The 20,504-nt window shown below is 39.1% G+C and overlaps 1 protein-coding gene across 1 annotated transcript in view; it reads right to left on the minus strand.

Annotated features, from left to right (window-relative positions):
• fars2 (phenylalanyl-tRNA synthetase 2, mitochondrial) overlaps window positions 1-20,504 on the minus strand; it is a 179,522-nt gene that overhangs the window by 117,249 nt on the left and 41,769 nt on the right. Inside the window, exons 2-4 of the mRNA XM_056241599.1 lie at window positions 7,811-8,464; window positions 5,894-6,056; window positions 5,677-5,808 (exon numbers count right to left, since the gene is read on the minus strand). Of these exons, the coding sequence (XP_056097574.1) occupies window positions 5,677-5,808; window positions 5,894-6,056; window positions 7,811-8,446 (931 nt within the window). The 5' untranslated portion in view covers window positions 8,447-8,464. The remainder of the gene's footprint in view (window positions 1-5,676; window positions 5,809-5,893; window positions 6,057-7,810; window positions 8,465-20,504) is intronic.

A 20,504-nucleotide genomic window follows, 5' to 3' on the forward strand; every position in this document is an offset into this window, starting at 1 on the left:
AGATGATGGGAAAGGTGGAATGGTGAATAAAAAATAAAGCAAGAGAGAGACTGGAGCTCTTAAGGACTTGCCTTCAGATAGAAAAGCTTTCAATTATTGATGGATTCAAAATGCCAGAACACACAAGAGGACCTAAAGATAAAATGCAGTGGGAGCGGCCACCTATCCAATACACGACTGCATTACGCAAATGGGAATATCCCAATGTTAATCGGAATTTGGTCATATTCAAAATATTTTCCACAGCAATAATCCCATTAGGAAAACATTCTGATTACAAAAAAAAATCTGAATAAAACATCCAACAAATGCCATATATTCATTTATATCTGTGTGTGACCAAACAAGTAATGGTGGATGATATGAAATATGGGAAATCATCAAGCTCATCAAGGCTACATACAGTAAAAACAATAATATTGTGACATTTTATTACAATTTAAAATATATGTTTTCTATGTGAATATATTGAAAACTAATTTATTCCTGTGATCAAAGCTGATTTTTTTTTGCCTAATTACTCCAATCTTCAGTGTCACATGATCCTTCAGAAATAATTCCAATATGACGATTTGATGCTCAAGAAACATTTCTGATTATTATCAACGTTGAAAATGGTTTCTGTGGAAACCATGATAACATTTTTTTTTAGGATTTTTTGAAGAATCGAAAGTTCAAAAGTTCATAATAATTATAAATAACTATTAGTAAATCACCATGCTAAATAACTAAAAATGTATGATTAAAAATGGCAAAAAGGAAAAGCCAGAGGTGGAATGTGTAAATCTCTTCTCAGAAAAGGATGGGTCTTCATTGTAAATGCCAGGCAACAGGACTCTTTTCTTTACCAGGGAACAGCAGTGAGGAATAAGCGATCGCTCGCTGTTGAGTGGCACTGTTGTTAATTGGCTGTCACATGTTCCACATGCAGACGGCGGGGGAGTGTGTGCTGTTTAACACACACAGGATCGATGAAGAGAGCAGATGAGATTGAAGAATTAAGTGGCAGTGAGGAGTGAGATGACTGGGCCAGTGGAGGAGGAGGAGTGGTCATACTGGGACCATCCCGAGGGAGAAAAACCATGTCTCTGCAGTCACGCGTGTCCTCCCCCTCCCCCTTACTGGATCTCCCTCGTGTGGGACTATCCCATCCACTTCATCAGGGCTGGATGCCTCACAACACTGCACAACAGCGCTCTCTACTGGCAGAGGCAGAACGCCTTTCTCTGCGGCTCAAAGGTGTGGCCACTGTACTGTGGGCATAGAGATGACGGGACATGTGTGTGCTATTTTGTGCATTAGAGTTTATAGTTCAGCAACAGGCTCAAGCATTAGCGAGCTTCGCATGGCATGCACTATTCAATCATGCTTAAAGTGGACCTTTAATAATCTTATATAATGGTGAAAGCATGTTATGATGTAGTTGTTTTGCTAGAAAACCATATGTAAAATAAAAATACAAAAACAAAAAAAACACGTGGTAATGTCTATTTTTTTTTTTTTTTTTTTTGGAACTTGGTGGACATAGAGTTATTCTAAGATTATTCACCAGAAACAATAAATCTAATGTTATAACACAAATAGTTGAGACTCTGAATTCTAAAAACCAAGTTCTTCCTCATCTTGACTTGTTTGGGATGCGTCCCACTCTGTATTTCTGCAATACTTCACAGTTTTGCTTCAACATATGAAAGCCTATTTCTATTTTCTAAATCATAATTATGTTATCATTATCATGACATAAAAACTGAAATTGAGATACTAAATTATGAGATTGTCATAGTTATGACATTAAAAAGATTGAAATTATGAGCGAAAAAAAGAATTATGACAACTCAACAACTTTTTGTCATAATTCTGACTTTTTATCTCATAATTTTGACTTTATCTCATAATTATGACTTCGTACGACTTTTTTTATCTCATAAATAATCTTAATATCTCATTTTACTTTTTATGCCATGATTATGATTATTTGTGTCATAGTTATGATTTACCGAAGCATGATTGTTTTCTTATGTTGATAAAATGGGCTTCTGTATCAATCTCACGTTTAAATAACTTAAAACAGTTTTGCCTACAGTAGACAACCCTGCAAAAATATGTATCGATATGGTAAAATGTCTAGCGTTGCGCAGTATCACAGGCCCTAGTGCTCATGTTTGGGATCAGTAATCTGAGCGGTATCATTTGACTCCGCATGAAGCCTGACGACCGACAGCAATTAAATCAGCGGAGGTCAAGATCGTTTGAGATCGGTCATTTCCACACAATGGCTGCATTAAACTTTATCACAAGACGAATCATGTCAACTCCCCGATCTATACTCTCATTGGTGGTTGCTGTATCGTCTCACTGCTAATTTGCATACTGTTGAACTTTCTGTTTGATGTCTGACCATAGCCCTATTCGGACGGGACTAGTTTAACATGGAGAGGTGGGGTAAAGTCATTGACAAACGGTAAAGCATGACAAACGGGTTGAAATTGTATATATGTGTGGATTGTGTGAAAATAATGCATGTAATACAAGATCTGGCAACTGGTCAACATTAGACAAACATATTGGTCCGATTATTCATAAATGAGTTTGGGCCATGCAAATTACGGGAGTTTACCGGGAGAAATAACAAACCGGGAGGGGTCCGGCTGGGAGATAGGGCTAAAAAACGGGAGAAACCCGGGAAAAACGGGAGTGTTGACAGGTATGGAATAGATGTACGTAAATATTTCATAATTTCCTGTTTAAAAGTAGTTTTCCGCGGGTTTTCATGTATGGAGGCGCTTGAAAAAGCATTCAGTTGCGTTCTAGACGCTGGGACAAATCTGTGGCAAAAGTGTTTTCCACATAGGGGTGGGAATCTTTTACCATCTCACGATTCAATTCGATTCCGATTCTTGAGGCCACGATTCGATTCAAAATCGATTTTCGATTCACAAAGATTTTCGATTTAAAACGATTCGATTTTATCCATAATGATTTCTAATCGGGTTTCTGATCATGATCTACTCTCATCTGCTTTGCTATACAAAATGACAAACGGAGACATTAAAGTGTCTTTTTCACATCAAAATCCTGTCTATTCATTGTAGGCATTTAGTGATTAGTATACACTAAATGCCTACAATGAATAGATAGGATTTTGATGCAAGATTGATGCTGAAAATTGGACAAGTCAGAACAGTCGCACGCCTTGATCAAACAGGATCAGGTTATTTTATGTTTAAGATAGATAGATAAATAAATACCAGTTATCATTTTTTAGACAATTTTTTATTATATTGATCTCACCTAAATGTTTGTTTTTACAATTTTTGTTAAGAGTTTATGCAACACATGGAAGCTTGACTTCAATCTTTGAATTAAATTGAAAAAAGTAGCACAAATAAATACAATAGAATAAAGACACAAATAAAGAGACATAAAAAGAAAAGTTTTTGGGTAGGTCAGAAATACTACAGAAACTGAATAAAGTAATCCAATGTAAAATAACACTGGATAGTCTTTTAGTCCTGACTGAATTAAATACATAGGCTATTAATTCTGATTCCTTACAATTAATGCTATATTATGTTGTTTTGAAAACAAAATTAATGACAGACACATATGGCTGCGTTCACTTTAAGAACTAGTGCACGGATCCATTACTGTTTCATACTGTCTGTCACACGCGTTTTATGCTTATTTAAGACATAACCGACTGTCTTTACGAGGTTACTCACCAAGACCAGAGTTTTGATATAATTTTGCGTGTTTTTAACTGTTGAAGCGATATAATCCACGAAAAATAACTTTTGTTACTGGCGAGCTGTTTGTGAGGCGGATTTAGGCTTTACTGTATGTGCACGCAATGAAAAACATCTCTGAGAGTGCGCGAGCACTGGATAGTTTAAAATTGCTTGAATGTTTAAACTGGTAAAACTTAAAAAGACGTGGACATGATAAACATTAGTTACGATGCAATGCTGGCCCGATTGTGCTAGTGAATATTCCGTCATGTCCCGACTCCTAAACACGAGTGTATCGACGCCTGCAGCGCTTGACGCTTGCCTCGTGCAGAGAGAGAGAGAGAGAGAGAGAGAGAGAGAGAGAGACGCAGCACCGCGAGCCCTGAATATGGAAAAAAATCGATTCGTGGCCGTTGAGAATCGATTTTGAATCGACCACATTTAAAAAAACGATTAATCGAAAAATCGATTTTTTTGCCCAGCCCTATTTCCACACACCATGCAGATAAAAAAAAAAAAGTCGAAAGCACTTGTTAGAGGCACGAAACATCTTTTAGCGTTAGGTAAGTGCCTATTACCAACATAATCCAATCTGAAGTTAATTAATACATCGTTCGACCGGAGCTAACTGTTTTATACTGTATATATAGGTTATTTGTGTTTGCGCACGTGATATCAGGAAGCACCGTAATACACACATGACGACAGGAGGGTGACGCCGGTGCGCAAGAGTTACCCGTCCCACTTCTACTAGTTTTACTGAGATATCTTATCCCGTGCGAATTGCCCATTGATATTACAGACGTCCTGTGGTAATATTACATTACTCCATCGACCCTTGTAAAGTTAATCCCGTCCGAATAGGGCTTTAGTCCCTTCAAATCAGCAGTTCCAACTGAAAATGGTTCTAGCTTGTTTAAAGCAACACTATGTAACTTTTCAACCTTCATAATATATTTCCAAGACCCTTGTGATGGTACATCGACTTACAATAGGTTAAATGACACGTCTGCCATAGCCTGACGTGGTCTGTATCGCTTTTACTCGCACTATGTAACTTCGGGTTTCGGGTAGTAACCCGAGCACAAAAAGAACTACAAAACTCGACTGCTTTACGGCATACGTCACTTCCCCCACCACTTCCTCAAATTGTCTATTGGCCATTGCAGACATCCCAAGTCTATAGCGTCTCCCTGATGCCCGCAAATTAGTTCAAATCTGCCGGAATCTAGAGCGCGCATGCGAGACAGAACACACTGCGCGCATAACATACATAGCGCGAGCACGGCAGAGAGGGAGAGAGCGAGAGACCTTGCGAGTGTGCCTCACGAAAGCTAGTCAAGCCGACCCCCCCCCGTCAACTATCCAGTCACCAAGATATACCTCCCTGAAATGACTTCTTGCAGGTTGGGATGTCTGCCATTGTTGATTCCAAAGCTGGTGCTGGATAAACAGCGAGCGTGCGCGTGCGGCCGTAGGCTGCGCTAGGCTAAATTATTTACGACAGCGGTAATGGACAATTCTGCTTCCAACCTGTAGGGCGACCGCTGAGGAGAAGTTCCTTGGTGTTGCTTTAAAGTGTGAGCAGGGTCGTAGGAATGAGTTTAACATTGGGGGGGGACGACACATTAAATAGGTATTTATTTTGTGGGGGCCCTCCCTAGGGGGGTCCAGGGGTATCCCCGGAAATAACTTATTTTAATGAAACTGTTTGAGATCGAATTAATGCTAGATGTTTTGCTATAAATTACAGACAGGGCATCTGAGGAATATTTCTCATATTTCTATGTTATTTCACTTTATTTCCAGATTCAATCATAGGCTCCTTACACATAGTGGAGTACGTTTGCACATGCGCAATCTTCAAAAACGGTGCTTTAAATCTCTTGACAAACTTAAAGACGTAAAACACATTTGTGTGAGTGAGTGTTGGTGTGTGTTTCCGAACCTGAGCGGACCAGTTCCTGCTCCATCACTCCACATCCCAGCACCTCCAGCCAGTCGCCCTGGAAGCGCACCTCCATCTCGAAGGAGGGGTGTGTGAAAGGAAAGTAGCAGTCCACCCAGCGGATCTCCAAATCTGCAAGACAGAAACACACAGATGGAGGAGAGCTGAACAGAGGGAGTGAGCGGGAAATAAAGTGAGAACATCACAGGATTCCTACCTTCCCCAAAAAGGTGTCGCATGAGGCGCGTGAGTGCCTGTTTCAGATCGAACTCCACAAGTTTGACGGCCTCCAGCGTGTGTGTTTGCTGTTTCTGAGGCGTGCGGCGGCCAGCGCTCTCGAACAAACACAGGTCTTCACCATTCTCCACTCGAGCAAACAGCTGATAGAGAGAGGAAGGGTGAAAACAAGTTTGTTCAGAAAGATTACGTTAAGATTTCATCATGACTTCTGACACCTGTCCTCAAACAACCTATTTATTACAGTCTGGATGCTTTAAATAAACAGCTTTTTCTACACGGATAGACAAGGGCTTCTGGAAAATACCTTCTTCTATAACAGTTTAAGACTGTTACAACTGGGAGTAAGATCAGCCAATCACGCGACTGATTGACACGGGGAATCATTTTTTGCTCAGAAATAAAACCATTTCAATTATCAGCGTATTCATTATCAACGCACTAATAATTTATACAATAAATAAATAAAACGCACGCATACATAACTCTTCAAATTGACAAATAAATATTTGATTCAATTCGCTGAATTCAATTCATGTCTTAAAATGCATTGGAATGTTCAATGAAACCAAACAAGGATATTTCTTAACTCGACTGGCTAGTAGTAATATTTATTAATAGTATTATTTTAATGTTTTATTAGTATTATCATTATTTTATTATAATAATCAGGGCTTGACATCAACTTTCTTGCTCACCAGCCACTGTGGCTAGTGGATTTCCAAAGTTACTAGCCAGAATTTTGACATCAATATCATGTGGAAAAACTGCCAAATAGATACTTTTAATATTATCTCATAATTTTGCAGCAGGTATATTAGGCTGCTGTCACTTTAATACTGCGAGTGACTGTGTTACACGCCACTACTGAAATTCACCCGCATTTGGTGGGTTAGTGGGTATTAATGTCAAGCCCTGATTATAATACTTATGAATATCATTAATATGTATATTAATTTATCATTGATACACTTTTACGGTTTTATATACAAAAGCATTGAATATTTTTATGTAAACGTTTAAATTATTTTGAAGTCGGGATGAAATGGTAGTAGTAGTATTAATATTATTATTTTAATGTTTTATAGTTATGTTACTTCATAATTATTTTGTCTTTTATTCTTTTATTTACAATAGTATTGAATATTTTAATTTAAACATCTTTTCTTCCATATTATGGCGTATGTCCATGTGAATAGAGATGCTAGATTATATAGAAAGAAGAAATGGTTCAATGCTTTGGTTGTTCATTGGATGGAAGCAGATCTGAAAGTGATTGTAAGAAAGGGGAGGGGTTTACATCACATTAACCAGACTTCTCCAATCATTTAGTCCGCTTTAATCCCACCCCTTTCTTACAATCAACTGCAAGATTTCACTGACAGTCTGTCATTCCACTGGAAGACCCAGTTATGATATTTACGTATGTACAATTTTTTTTTACATATGCACTGATGAATTGCTCTCAATAAGATGCATTTAGAAACTAGATTTCCATTTCATGCCAACTCTAAATATCCCAAAAAAATGTATTAGTTGACTTTTTTTTAAAGGTTGTGGGTTGCAATATGCTTTTAAACCATCTTATGACATTGAAAAAAAAAAAAGACATCAAGATTGCGTATACCAAGTAAAAAGTTCTACTTTTAAAACCGTAATAAAAATACAATAATAAAAAGGTAAATGACATTTGACATTGCTGTAATTAATGTTCATCTATATAAACCATGTTTTACCCCATGATCATTCACACAGTTCCTCATACATTGGGTCACTTTCAGAATATTGGCCCACAAATAGCAAGTACTATTTTTATAGTTCAATGGACAACATTTTTTTTCTTCACTTCACGGCCAACACTTTTCTAAGAGGACTAACTAGCAGACACTATTCTGACCTCATGGTTGGAGAAAAGCCGCACTCCCTCCATCTGGTGGAAGACAGGATAGTGTCTGGAGTCGATCTCATCTCGTCTATAAACATCTCCAGCCATCAGAAAGCAGTCCAGTCCCGAACGCACCAGCTCCTTCTGGTGGGCCGAGGTGTGAGCCCGCAACATGTGTGTGCGGTTCAGGTAGTAGTTGTCTCCTTTTTTCCGACTGGGGTGATCTGGAGGAATGAGCAGGCTATCGAAGTTCTGCTCCACTGTCACCACTGGCCTGAGATTGTCATGTACAGAGAAGAGTGGGTTTCCGGTGCGACCGATGTAAGAGCGGTAGAAATGGTCTTTGATGCGTTCCTTAATAAGCCACAAGGGGTGGTGCGGCCGGTTGTGGAGCTGACAGCCAACTTTAGACAAGATTTTAGCCGTCACATTGGTCATGTCATCTCGTGGGTAGACATGGCTGAAAACTTCCACTGAGTTTTCAGTAACGCGTGTCTGAGGAGCGGAGGCGTCCGTCGACAGGACCCTGCAGGAGTGGAGTTTGCAGGACGGGGCGAGGGCTCTGGTCCATTGACAGTCAGCGGGACAGTGACGGACAATGTTCTTGAGGAGAGGGAGGAGAGTCCGGGAACTGCTGAATAACCTCATAGTAGCTGGTCCATGAGTCTGTAAGAAAACAGAGAAACACTTTAGTTCTGTGAAGTCTTTATTCCTCTTCCTGTTTCAAACTGAACTATCAGCAATGCTAAAGGGATGGGAACGAATTGGTCAACACAGAGTTGTTTAAGTATCCTTGAGGTTTTGAATTGTTTGTTTAATATATATATATATATATATATATATATATATATACACACACATTAGGGGTGGAACGGTACACAGAAGTCACGGTTCGGTCCATACCTCGGTTCAGACATCACGGTTCGGTACGATTTCGGTACAATGGAGGGAAAAGCAAAACAAAAATGCAGAAGGCATTGTATTTTTTAAATAAGTTTTATTAATAAAGGTATAGAACCAGTTTATTTGTAGTGCACTGACAATAGTTTTATATAATTAGTTTATTAATTAAATTAATAAAAAGACAAAAAGACCTTGAGATATGTTTGGTAATTGTACCTGAATTAATTAAAAATGTATTTGCTATATTTCCGATCAATATATTTGTTAATTAATTTTATTTATTATTAATTAACAATGTAACATTATTCTCATCTGAATTATAAATAATTGATTTCTGTATAAAATAATACTACCATTAAAAACACATTCGATATTCTTTTTTAATCAATGTAGAATGTGTAAGATTAGTGCTCCGCGGGCAATAAATGAAAACCAATGCAATATGATGAGAATGTCCAAAAGATGGGACCCACAGACTGTTTTGAAATGGAGTTGGATAAATATGTTTTGCTTTTAAAACAGTGTGTGTGTGTGTGTGTGTGTGTGTGTATGTGTGTGAGATTTTGGTTGGGTGACAGTTGTAGGTTACAGTTTGACAAGAGTTTACGGTGTGACAAAAGCACAATGTTGTGTTTTATTGCGAGTGTACACAAATATAAGTAAACACTTTGCAGGTTTAATGATCTGTATGAACAAAATGACGGAGTATGTTTTTTTTATGTTTCCACTGTTCGATCGCGCCTCTCTCTCTCTCTCTCTCTCTCTCTCTCTCTCTCTCACACACACACACAGTTCGATCGCGCCCGCGCCTCTCCCTCTCACTCTCGCGCACACACACACACTCCAGCATTGCAATCTTGACATCGCAGCCCATTATGCGGTCACACCAAACGCGAATTTGATGCTCTATTCGCGTTTGGTGTGACCGCATAATGGGCTGCGATGGTTCTAGTTCGACGCTAGTCCAAAGAGGACGCGCGTATAAAGCCAACGTTTGAAGTGAACGCGTTCAGAGAAAGTTCGATGGTACAGATTACGTGTCCCTAAAGAACCCGCGTATCTAACAGTAGTTCCGCATTACATTAATTAATTTTTATACCGTGTATTCTCCGTGTACCGAACCGTGACGCCCGTACCGTTTCGGTTCAATACGAATACATGTATCGTTCCACCCCTAATATACATACACAGTATATATATTAATTTTACAATTTTAGTAATTTTGTAGCATTTTTGTACTTTTGGTTTTTTGTTTCTTTTGTTATAACTTATAGTTATATATATATATATATATATATATATATATATATATATATATATATATATATATATACACAGTTTTAGTTATATCAGTTTTAACTATTTTAGTTAACGCTTTTATTTCAAGTGACACAAATGTTTTCTTTTATGGTTTTAGCTTTAGTTAATTATAATAACCCTGGATCGACTAGTCAACCACTCATGCAACTAATTATTGAAGTCAACTAGTCAGTTTGAGTATATTTCTTTTCTTTGCATTTAGCAAAGCTGAATTGTCAGCATCATTACTCCAGTCTTCAGTGTCACATGATCCTTCAGAAATCATTCTAATATGATGATTTGCTGCTCAAGAAACGTTTATGATTATCATCAATGTTGAAAACAGCTTAATATTTTTGTGGAAATTGTGATTTATTTTTTATTTTCAGGATTTTTAAAATAAAATAAATGAAAAGTATTGATTTCTGTGTGAGAAGAAAATACCTTATTGTCCCAAAGCATTTTAATGAGTGTATATTTTGTGGTTTCACAACCACCAAACAAACGTCTATCCTGACTGTGCTAAAACCCTCTCTAATAGAAGAATTGCAGCAAAGTAGTAAAGTACTTTTTACAATGCAACATTTGCTGGATTCCAGAGATGCCAAAATTAAATACCAAAATTTTGTAACACATTTACGAGCTTCAAATACTCTCAGACTTCAATAAAAAAATTTAAGCTATTTATTACGCTTATTTATTAGTTATCCTGGAAGAGAACACGCGTCTATATTGGCCCCAGTTGCCAAACAAACTGTAAGGATCAAAGTTGCAGATGCTGGTTGGGTCTTGGGGTCAGAAAGTCTCCAAAACTATGATCAGACCTCACCTATAAAACCACAACTTGTTTGGGAAGGTTGCAGTAAAAAGCCTTTTGTGTCATCAAACAGCATCTCATGAAGGCGTTACTGCTACCTCAGTGGGACTGGGTTTTATGGTCAGATGAGACCAAAATAAAGCTTTTTGGAAAAACACCATGTTGAACAGTACCTGATCCTCACTATGAAGTATGTTGGTGGATCTGTAATGCTAGGAGGCTAATTTTCTCCCAAAGACTCTGGACAAGTTGTGTTAGGACACATGGTATCATAAACCCCAGCAGATCTTAAATTAACACCGGACTGAGCCTGTCAGGAAGCTTAAACTGGACACTGAGCACATCTCAAAATGAACAGAATAATTCACAGGTTTTGCTGTGGACATAGCAGTCCCCTGACCCAAACCACATACATAAAAACCTGTGGGACGAGCTGAAGAACAGAGTCCACAAGCATGGAGCTCTGAATCTGGAGGATCTGGAGAGATTCTGTATGGAGGAAGAGTCGCAGATCTCTTGTCTTATGTTTATCAACCTTATAACACATTATAGGAGAAGATCTAGAGCTGTTATCTTGGGAAAGGGAGGTTGCACAAAGTATTAAATTATCGTGGAATACATATATTTCTATTTGACTTTAATTAAAGGTTAGATTTTTATGAATATTTTGAGTGAAAGACTAAGGGCCAGATTTACTAACAGCTGTCGCCAGTGTAAACCCTCTTTTGGCGTAAAAAAACTGCGGTCAGGATTTACTAAAGACAGTGAAATATTAGCGCTGAAAATGCGTGGACAGGGTTATTTTAGCGGCTGACCTTATTGCATATGCATTTGTAGGAGTTTCCCTTTCGGACACACAATGTTTGGGAGGAGAGTATTTAAATGAATCACGCAAGGTGATTTACTAAGGTTTGCGCTAGTCAATTGACTGGTGTTTGCGCTATTATTTACCGCCCAAAAAAACATGTTTTAAACCAGACGCTAATCTGCGCTGCTCTTGTTAGATGGTGTTGGTCATTATGGAAATGATCCGGCTGCGTCTGTGTTAACGTCAGTAGATCACGAGCAGAACTTCCCACTCCCATCTGCGCTTTTATGGGATTGCGTTCTCACACTAATTTGCCCTGTTTAGTAAATCGTTTGAGCTTCAGCAAGAACCAAAGAGGTTCATTCTCGTGCGTCACTTATTTATTTAAGAGGCCGCATTATGCCCTTTTACAAAGTCTTGATTTTGTTTTTGGGCTCTACTAGAACAGGCTTTCATGCTTGAATGATCAAAAAACACATTATTTTCCCCATATTGTACATTATTGCAGCTCCTCTTTTCACAGTCTGTCAGTAACGCTCTTTTTAGTTCCTGTCTCTATGAAGCCCCTCCTTCTGAAAAGCTCAATGTGCTCTGATTGGTCGGCTAGAGCAGTGTGTTGTGATTGGTCAACTGGAAATGTCCCGCCCCTTACCATAACTACCAGTTTCAACACACTACTAACCAACTCAACCAGGCTCCGCCCCTTTATTCTGCGTATTAATTAAGCAGGTTTGGTTGAGCTTCTGTTTATGTTCGCTGATCAATGTTTATATGTGAATAAAAGCCTAAATTGAATCTGTTCATCATATAAAGTGATAGTGTCTCTTCAGAAAATTTGGACCAAACCGCTCAATTCGTTTGGATTAGTTTTATGATCTCTTTTGGGTGAACTAACCCCTTTAAGAGCGAATACGAACTCTGAAGTGGTTTGATGGCTGCGTCTCGGTCTCGCTCTGGTAATAAACGCTGTTGTACGTGCAGTGGATACTCTCAGGCTCACTGGGCTTCTGTCGAGCCGTGTGAGAGTTAGATTACATTACTGGGATGTCAGATGAGCTTGTGCACAGTGGACTTAACCTCAGAAACCCCTTGTGAGATGCACAGTGCCTGTTCTAGCTTGTGCCATCGAAAGCGAGGCCCCGTGAGAGAGTGATGAAATAGCAGGTGAGAGTTTAAGCCCTCACAAATGGAGAGACAGACAAACAGATGCTCATCTCATTGTCTTTGCTGCCAGCACACCGCACATAAAAATATCCATCGCATAGCGTGCTCGATCCGGGGTGTGGACGTGATTTATGTGGAGAGGAGTGTAATTGAATTAAGGGTGGTCCCGTCCTCATTGCCCCCCTTTGATTTGCTTCTTTTGTTTCGTTTTCTCGGTCCCTGACAATCTCTGTCCCCTTTCTATTGCTTGTACCCTTACAATAAAGCACTGGATGATTACTGTATTCATATACCATATATTTACATGGTACAATGCTACAAAATACATCTATAAAATGTACTCAAGGCACTTTAAAGAATACCATGGTACAACTATGGCATATGCTTTTCCCGTGATATATGTTCAAAATGTGATTATTTTTCTGTACAGCACTTTGGTCAACTTTGGTTGTTTAAAAGTGCTAAGCAAATAAAGTTGGAATGGATTGGAAAATAAAAGTAGGTAATTTCATCGGTACTTTAAAGTAATTAAAAGAAAACCAACTAATGGCACATGCTATTTCATTCATTGTTTATTTTCAAAATTAAAGCCATACTATGTAATTGTTGCCACTAGAAGTCATTTATTCAAAACAAAGGCATAGCTTGATGACGTCTTGATTTGGCAGGATCATGGGAGTTGTTGTCTTCACCTCTCCTTGAGCAGAAATCATATTTATGGATGATCGGTAATGTATTTAAGATTTATTAACGCTACGAAAGCCGTTGGAGAGGAACAAGCCGCTTCCGCTTCTTCCAGTCATGCGTATGTGGGATAACACAGCGCTGTTTTACCATATTAGATACATTTGAGTGTGTTGAAAGATGTTACAATGCTACTCGGTGCGTTCGCTTGTCGGCTACTATATGAGACACTTGTTGCACACTGCAGTGAGCTAGATCGATATTAGGCACGGTAAAACATGGTACTCGCGGTAAATCAAGAAAATGAGATTTAAACAGTAAGACAACTGTGTTGAGCTGTGTAACAACTATTAGTTTTCTGTTGATGAATGTATCCAAACAGTTGCTCACGTGTCTAATAAAACACATAATATATTAAAGCGTCTTTGGTGTTTCCATGGTTTCTACAAAATAAAACCGGAAATCGAGGGTAACGCGGGTATGATGTCATTGATAGGCGACGCACGGACACGGTTCGGGTCCTGGTTAAAACGGCTTATTTCTCTGGATTTAAACATTCTTAGAAACATTTGGGATAATGCAAGTACACAAATCAACAAAATATATAACATTGTTCTAGTGGTTTTTGGATATTTTGATCCAAAAAACTTACATAGTGTGCCTTTAAAGTACCATGGATATTAATGTTTTAAGCAATTCTAAGAAAACCATGGCACATCCAAAAACATGGCTTTACTGGTTACGGTACATTTCTAAATACACGGTAATGCCATGATTCCCCATGAAATTTCACAGAATACCACAGCATCACTTGAAGAAATGTACCATGGTACTACCATGTTTTTTGTAAATGCTAGCATGGTATTACCATGGTATTTTGGACATATAAAAAATGGTAAATTAATTTTAGTACCATGGTATATTCCAAAGTACACAGTGCAACCACAGGACTATTATGTAAGCGATATATTCACCTTAAAAAACAATCATAATAGTACCATGGTATTCTTGGAAGTACACTGAAGTGTACACAACAACAACAACATGATATTACCATGGCAGACCAAGGTAGTTCACAGAAAACCATGGTAAGACTGATGAAAGAACCATGCAATTCCCTTATTTCACGTCTAAAAAACACTTCATTACCATAGTATTCTAAGGTAACTTAAGTACCGGTAAGGTATTATAAGGTAACAGGTACATTCAATGAACTATGCTATTCCCATAGAACATATCCAAAAAATGGCATGAACACGGTTAATTTTACTTTCCTCTTTCTTATCCTTTGTTCGACCTCTCTATTAAGTCATATTCTATGTTCATTCTCTCAGTCGTTCTCCCCTTCCCTCTCTCTCTCTCTCTCTCTCTCTGCAGAGCATTTAGTTTTGCAGGTTTGGCTCGGGTGCTGGATTTTCTGAAGACTTATCCCACACTAACAGTTCTTCATATTTGCTTTGACCAAGCAATATTTCATGAGGCCGAAAGACTCATTTTTTCCTTTCATCTGATCCCTCTTTTTCTCTCGATCCAGCGAGCGGCACAACATAGAGGCATTGTCACTCTGTGAGTCTCTCAGGAACACATGCATACTGTCAGGACTAAGAGTGTTATGAGAAGTCGCAAGTACAAAGAGAGTGAGTTGCAATGCAGTGTCATTGCAGTACAGCAGCGTTCAAGATGTTGCTCCAGTTAACACCTTAGTTTTTACACCACTCAGCGAGTACACAGAAGAAAATACCAGGTCTGGAAATGCAGGTTACAAAGCCCCTCCAGCGGGAGTTATTCTCTATATCAGAGTCAGTGTTTCTGAACTCCCTGAAACGCCTCCATTGTAGTCTTGAGTTTCTTCCGGGAACGAACACGTCACAAATATTCAGAATTTAATTGATTAATACGCAGAATAAAGGGGCGGAGCCTGGTTGAGTTAGTTAGTAGTGTGTTGAAACTGGTAGTTATGGTAAGGGGCGGGACATTTCCAGTTGACCAATCACAACACACTGCTATAGCCGACCAATCAGAGCACATTGAGCTTTTCAGAAGGAGGGGCTTCATAGAGACAGGAACTAAAAAGAGCGTTACTGACAGACTGTAAAAAGAGGAGCCGCAATAATGTACAATATGGGGAAAACAATGTGTTTTTTGATCATTCAAGCATGAAAGCCTGTTCTAGTAGAGCCCAAAAACAAAACTTTGTAAAAGGGCATAATGCGGCCTCTTAAATAAATACATTTGTTTTCTAAATCCCTTCTCACTATTAAATGGAGAATATAAGATGGCTCATTCCTGCTCTTATATCAAGTCTCTTCCACACTCACCCGGCCAAGGCTGCCAGACTAAACCACAAATCTGCAGCTGTGCCGCCCGCTTTGTTTCGAACAAATAAATCTCAATGCTACTCTATGAGTTTAATATCCCAAAAGATCAGATCTCATCTATTATGGAAGATGCTTCCTAAAAGAATTCAAGAAAAATAAGTTAATATTCCACAAGAAAAGTAGATTTCGACAATGCAGTTTATTTCTGACACATTTCTGATGGGTCTCATTAAAAACCCTGTAGTAGAATGAGGTTTTAAAATAAATAAATAAATAAAAATTAGAACAGGTTGTAAATGCCATTGAATATGTAGAGCAGTGATTCTCAACCAGGTTAGCGGGACGCTCTAGGGCCTCAGCAAACTTTCCCCCAAGATAGCTTAAAATGACAAAACAAACTTTAAAACAGGCTAAACAGCTAAAAATCAAGAATCATCCGGCCATCATATTTCTTATTTTATTTCAAACTTACATTCTAGGAAAATATAAGAATTTTAAAAGTGTGAGTTGTAGACCTGGAAAAGACACGGATGGAAATGAATGAAATCTTTAAAAGTCATGGGAATTTGTTATAACGAATATATACGTTTCTGGTTATGTCAAGGTCTAAAATATTTCATTGAGGTGATATTGCTATTTGTAAGTATAATAATAATAACTAAATCACAATTTAAAGGAAGAAAAATCAATGGTAATAGAAAGGCTAAACCCTGAAGAATCAGTTATTAAAAATTTGGAACTGTGGATTGTAATTATTTAAATGATATTTATACAAGTAAATTTGTTTTTCATTATTTTAATATATTTTCACTTCTAGGACTATATAATTTTGTTACATCCAAACAGAACATGAGGCATCACTCTTCTTGATAAGGGTTTGCTTTGAACTTTTTCCAACTTTATTCATATACAAATTTAAATTTGTCAAATGTATAACACATTGCTGAAAACACATTCTCAACTCATAAAGCCTGAGAAATGTGGCATAAAAATATTCAGCAGATGTGTCTACTGGTCCAATACACATTTATTCACAAAAACAGCAGTATTTGATCATTATTGACTTAATAAAAGCCAGTGTACAGCGCTGCTGACTGGGTCCTATTATATAACTGATGGTCATGTTTTTGGCCTTTTATTTTTCTTTATTTCATTAAAAGCTAAATTCATCCATTTGTGACTTCAGGGTTTGTGCAATGCCTTAGTGAAATGCAAATGTACCAACAACAGCTGCGGGGCAATCAGGTTTTATTAGAGCTGAGACGGTAATGATGACCGGGGTCTGAGAATTAGCATAATTTATATAAAATCCTGAATTTGTCCTGATCCACTGATAATGTTGGATCTCTAAAGAAGCCCAGATCTCTAATAACCTGTCTAAGTCAGCCCACACACCGCTCTTTGCCAAGATAAAAGTGCCGCCATCAAGCGTTTGTTTGTATGCACAGTAATTACAGATCTTAGTGTGGTGGCTAATTGGAATCATGTGGCATTGTGCAAAAACAAAAAAAGTTAGATTTTCACACAGTACCCATATTTTAACTTCAAAAGTAAGGCTGTAAATGGAGGTAGTGGATAAATTTATCTTCTCAGTTACTGGTCATTTTAGGGATAGTTCACCCAAAAAGGAAAATTCTGTCAGTAATTAGCAAGTTTATCAAGCGACGAGAATACTTTTTGTGCGCAAAAAAACAAACAAAAATAAACTTTATTCAACTCTTCATTTCCTTCTCTGTGGGTCTCGAGATTGTTCACGTAGTGAAACAGCGCAGCGCTTCTGTGTTGTACGTCACACGTAGGCTCACTATTGGCCGACACTGGTCATGTGTGTGTGTGATGCGTGTGACGTACAACCCAGAAGCGCTGCGCTGTTTCACTATGTGAAATCTCGAGGCCCACAGAGAAGGAAATGAATAGTCGTTATTTTTGTTTGTTTTTTTGCGCACAAAAAGTATTCTCGTCGCTTGATAAACTTAAGGTTGAGCCACTGTAGTCACTCTGACTATTTTAACAATGTCTTTAATAACTTTTCTGGGCCTTTTCAGTTTCGATCCCTTAGAAGCCTATGGAGGAGTGATCCAGCTCTCAGATTTAATCAAAAATATCTTAATTTGAGTTCCGAAGATGAACGAAAGTCTTACGGGGTTGAACAACATGAGGGAGAGTAATTACTGACATGATTTTCATTTTTGGGTGAACTAACCCTTTAAAGTGAGACAGGGAAACCTGAACAACATCAAGCCCTATAAAAGTGATGATACACAGGGCAACTTTTTTGAGCAATGTTGCCGGGCGATGTTGCTTGGGCGCTTTCCCATTGAGAATGAGCAACACATTTCTATCTGGATACTTTAGATCGGTCATGGGCCCTGTGTCTCATCTGGTTGCCCGTTGACGGCAACATTGCTCAAAAAGTTTCCCGTGTATAATCACCTTCTCTTAAGGCAACAGTCTGAGTGGGCGTGAGAAGATGGAAGAGTCTTTTAAACGTCTGTATTAATTAGACGTGGCGAGCGAGCACAGAGGTTAATGAAGTCAGTCTCATGTTCTTCTATCAGGTCACATCTGCTGCTCAGTGTGTGGTGAGGAGTCAAAGGTCATCCATCCACCTGCAACAGCTCAGCATGCATGCAGCAAGATATACAATACTTACTCTCATCTGAAAGACTTTGCTCAAAAGTTTCAAATTCGCTGCAAAGTCGAGAACTGCAGAACCTTGTCACACTCCAGTTTGAGGAGTTTGAAATATGAAATGTGTGTACAAAATGCACCGAATGTAAAATTTAATTAGAAAATTAAAAGGTAAAATGACATTTTTCAGACTTAATTTAGACTTTTATTCACTTTTTAAACATTGATCAGCAAACATAAACAGAAGGTCAGCTGAACCTCCTTGACGCACGAGAATGAACCTCATTGGTTCTTGCTGAAGCTCAAACGTGCTGCGTAACACGAGAATGAACCTCATTGGCTCTTGCTGAAGCTCAAATGTGATGCGTAACACGTGAATGAACCTCATTGGCTCTTGCTGAAGCTCAAACACGCTGCGTAACACGAGAATGAACCTCATTGGTTCTTGCTGAAGCTCAAACGCGCTGCGTAACACGAGAATGAACCTCATTGGCTCTTGCTGAAGCTCAAACACGCTGCGTAACACGAGAATGAACCTCATTGGCTCTTGCTGAAGCTCAAACGTGCTGCGTAACACGAGAATGAACCTCATTGGCTCTTGCTGAAGCTCAAACGTGCTGCGTAACACGAGAATGAACCTCATTGGCTCTTGCTGAAGCTCAAACGTGCTGCGTAACACGAGAATGAACCTCATTGGTTCTTGCTGAAGCTCAAACGTGCTGCGTAACACGAGAATGAACCTCATTGGCTCTTGCTGAAGCTCAAACGTGCTGCGTAACACGAGAATGAACCTCATTGGCTCTTGCTGAAGCTCAAACGCGCTGCGTAACACGAGAATGAACCTCATTGGCTCTTGCTGAAGCTCAAACACGCTGCGTAACACGAGAATGAACCTCATTGGTTCTTGCTGAAGCTCAAACGTGCTGCGTAACGCGAGAATGAACCTCATTGGTTCTTGCTGAAGCTCAAACGTGCTGCGTAACACGAGAATGAACCTCATTGGCTCTTGCTGAAGCTCAAACACGCTGCGTAACACGAGAATGAACCTCATTGGCTCTTGCTGAAGCTCAAACACGCTGCGTAACACGAGAATGAACCTCATTGGTTCTTGCTGAAGCTCAAACACGCTGCGTAACGCGAGAATGAACCTCATTGGTTCTTGCTGAAGCTCAAACGTGATGCGTAACACGAGAATGAACCTCATTGGCTCTTGCTGAAGCTCAAACGTGATGCGTAACACGAGAATGAACCTCATTGGTTCTTGCTGAAGCTCAAACGTGATGCGTAACACGAGAATGAACCTCATTGGTTCTTGCTGAAGCTCAAACGTGATGTGTAACGCGAGAATGAACCTCATTGGTTCTTGCTGAAGCTCAAACGTGCTGCGTAACACGAGAATGAACCTCATTGGCTCTTGCTGAAGCTCAAACGTGATGTGTAACGCGAGAATGAACCTCATTGGTTCTTGCTGAAGCTCAAACGTGATGTGTAACGCGAGAATGAACCTCATTGGTTCTTGCTGAAGCTCAAACGTGCTGCGTAACACGAGAATGAACCTCATTGGCTCTTGCTGAAGCTCAAACACGCTGCGTAACACGAGAATGAACCTCATTGGCTCTTGCTGAAGCTCAAACATGCTGCGTAACACGAGAATGAACCTCATTGGCTCTTGCTGAAGCTCAAACGTGATGCGTAACACGAGAATGAACCTCATTGGTTCTTGCTGAAGCTCAAACACGCTGCGTAACACGAGAATGAACCTCACTGGTTCTTGCTGAAGCTCAAACGTGATGCGTAACGCGAGAATGAACCTCATTGGCTCTTGCTGAAGCTCAAACACGCTGCGTAACACGAGAATGAACCTCATTGGTTCTTGCTGAAGCTCAAACGTGATGTGTAACGCGAGAATGAACCTCATTGGTTCTTGCTGAAGCTCAAACGTGCTGCGTAACACGAGAATGAACCTCATTGGCTCTTGCTGAAGCTCAAACACGCTGCGTAACACGAGAATGAACCTCATTGGCTCTTGCTGAAGCTCAAACACGCTGCGTAACGCGAGAATGAACCTCATTGGTTCTTGCT

The sequence above is a fragment of the Rhinichthys klamathensis genome, unplaced genomic scaffold, assembly GCF_029890125.1.
Source record: "Rhinichthys klamathensis goyatoka isolate OS25496 unplaced genomic scaffold, OSU_Roscu_1.1 h1tg000656l_1, whole genome shotgun sequence".
NCBI lineage: Eukaryota > Metazoa > Chordata > Actinopteri > Cypriniformes > Leuciscidae > Rhinichthys > Rhinichthys klamathensis.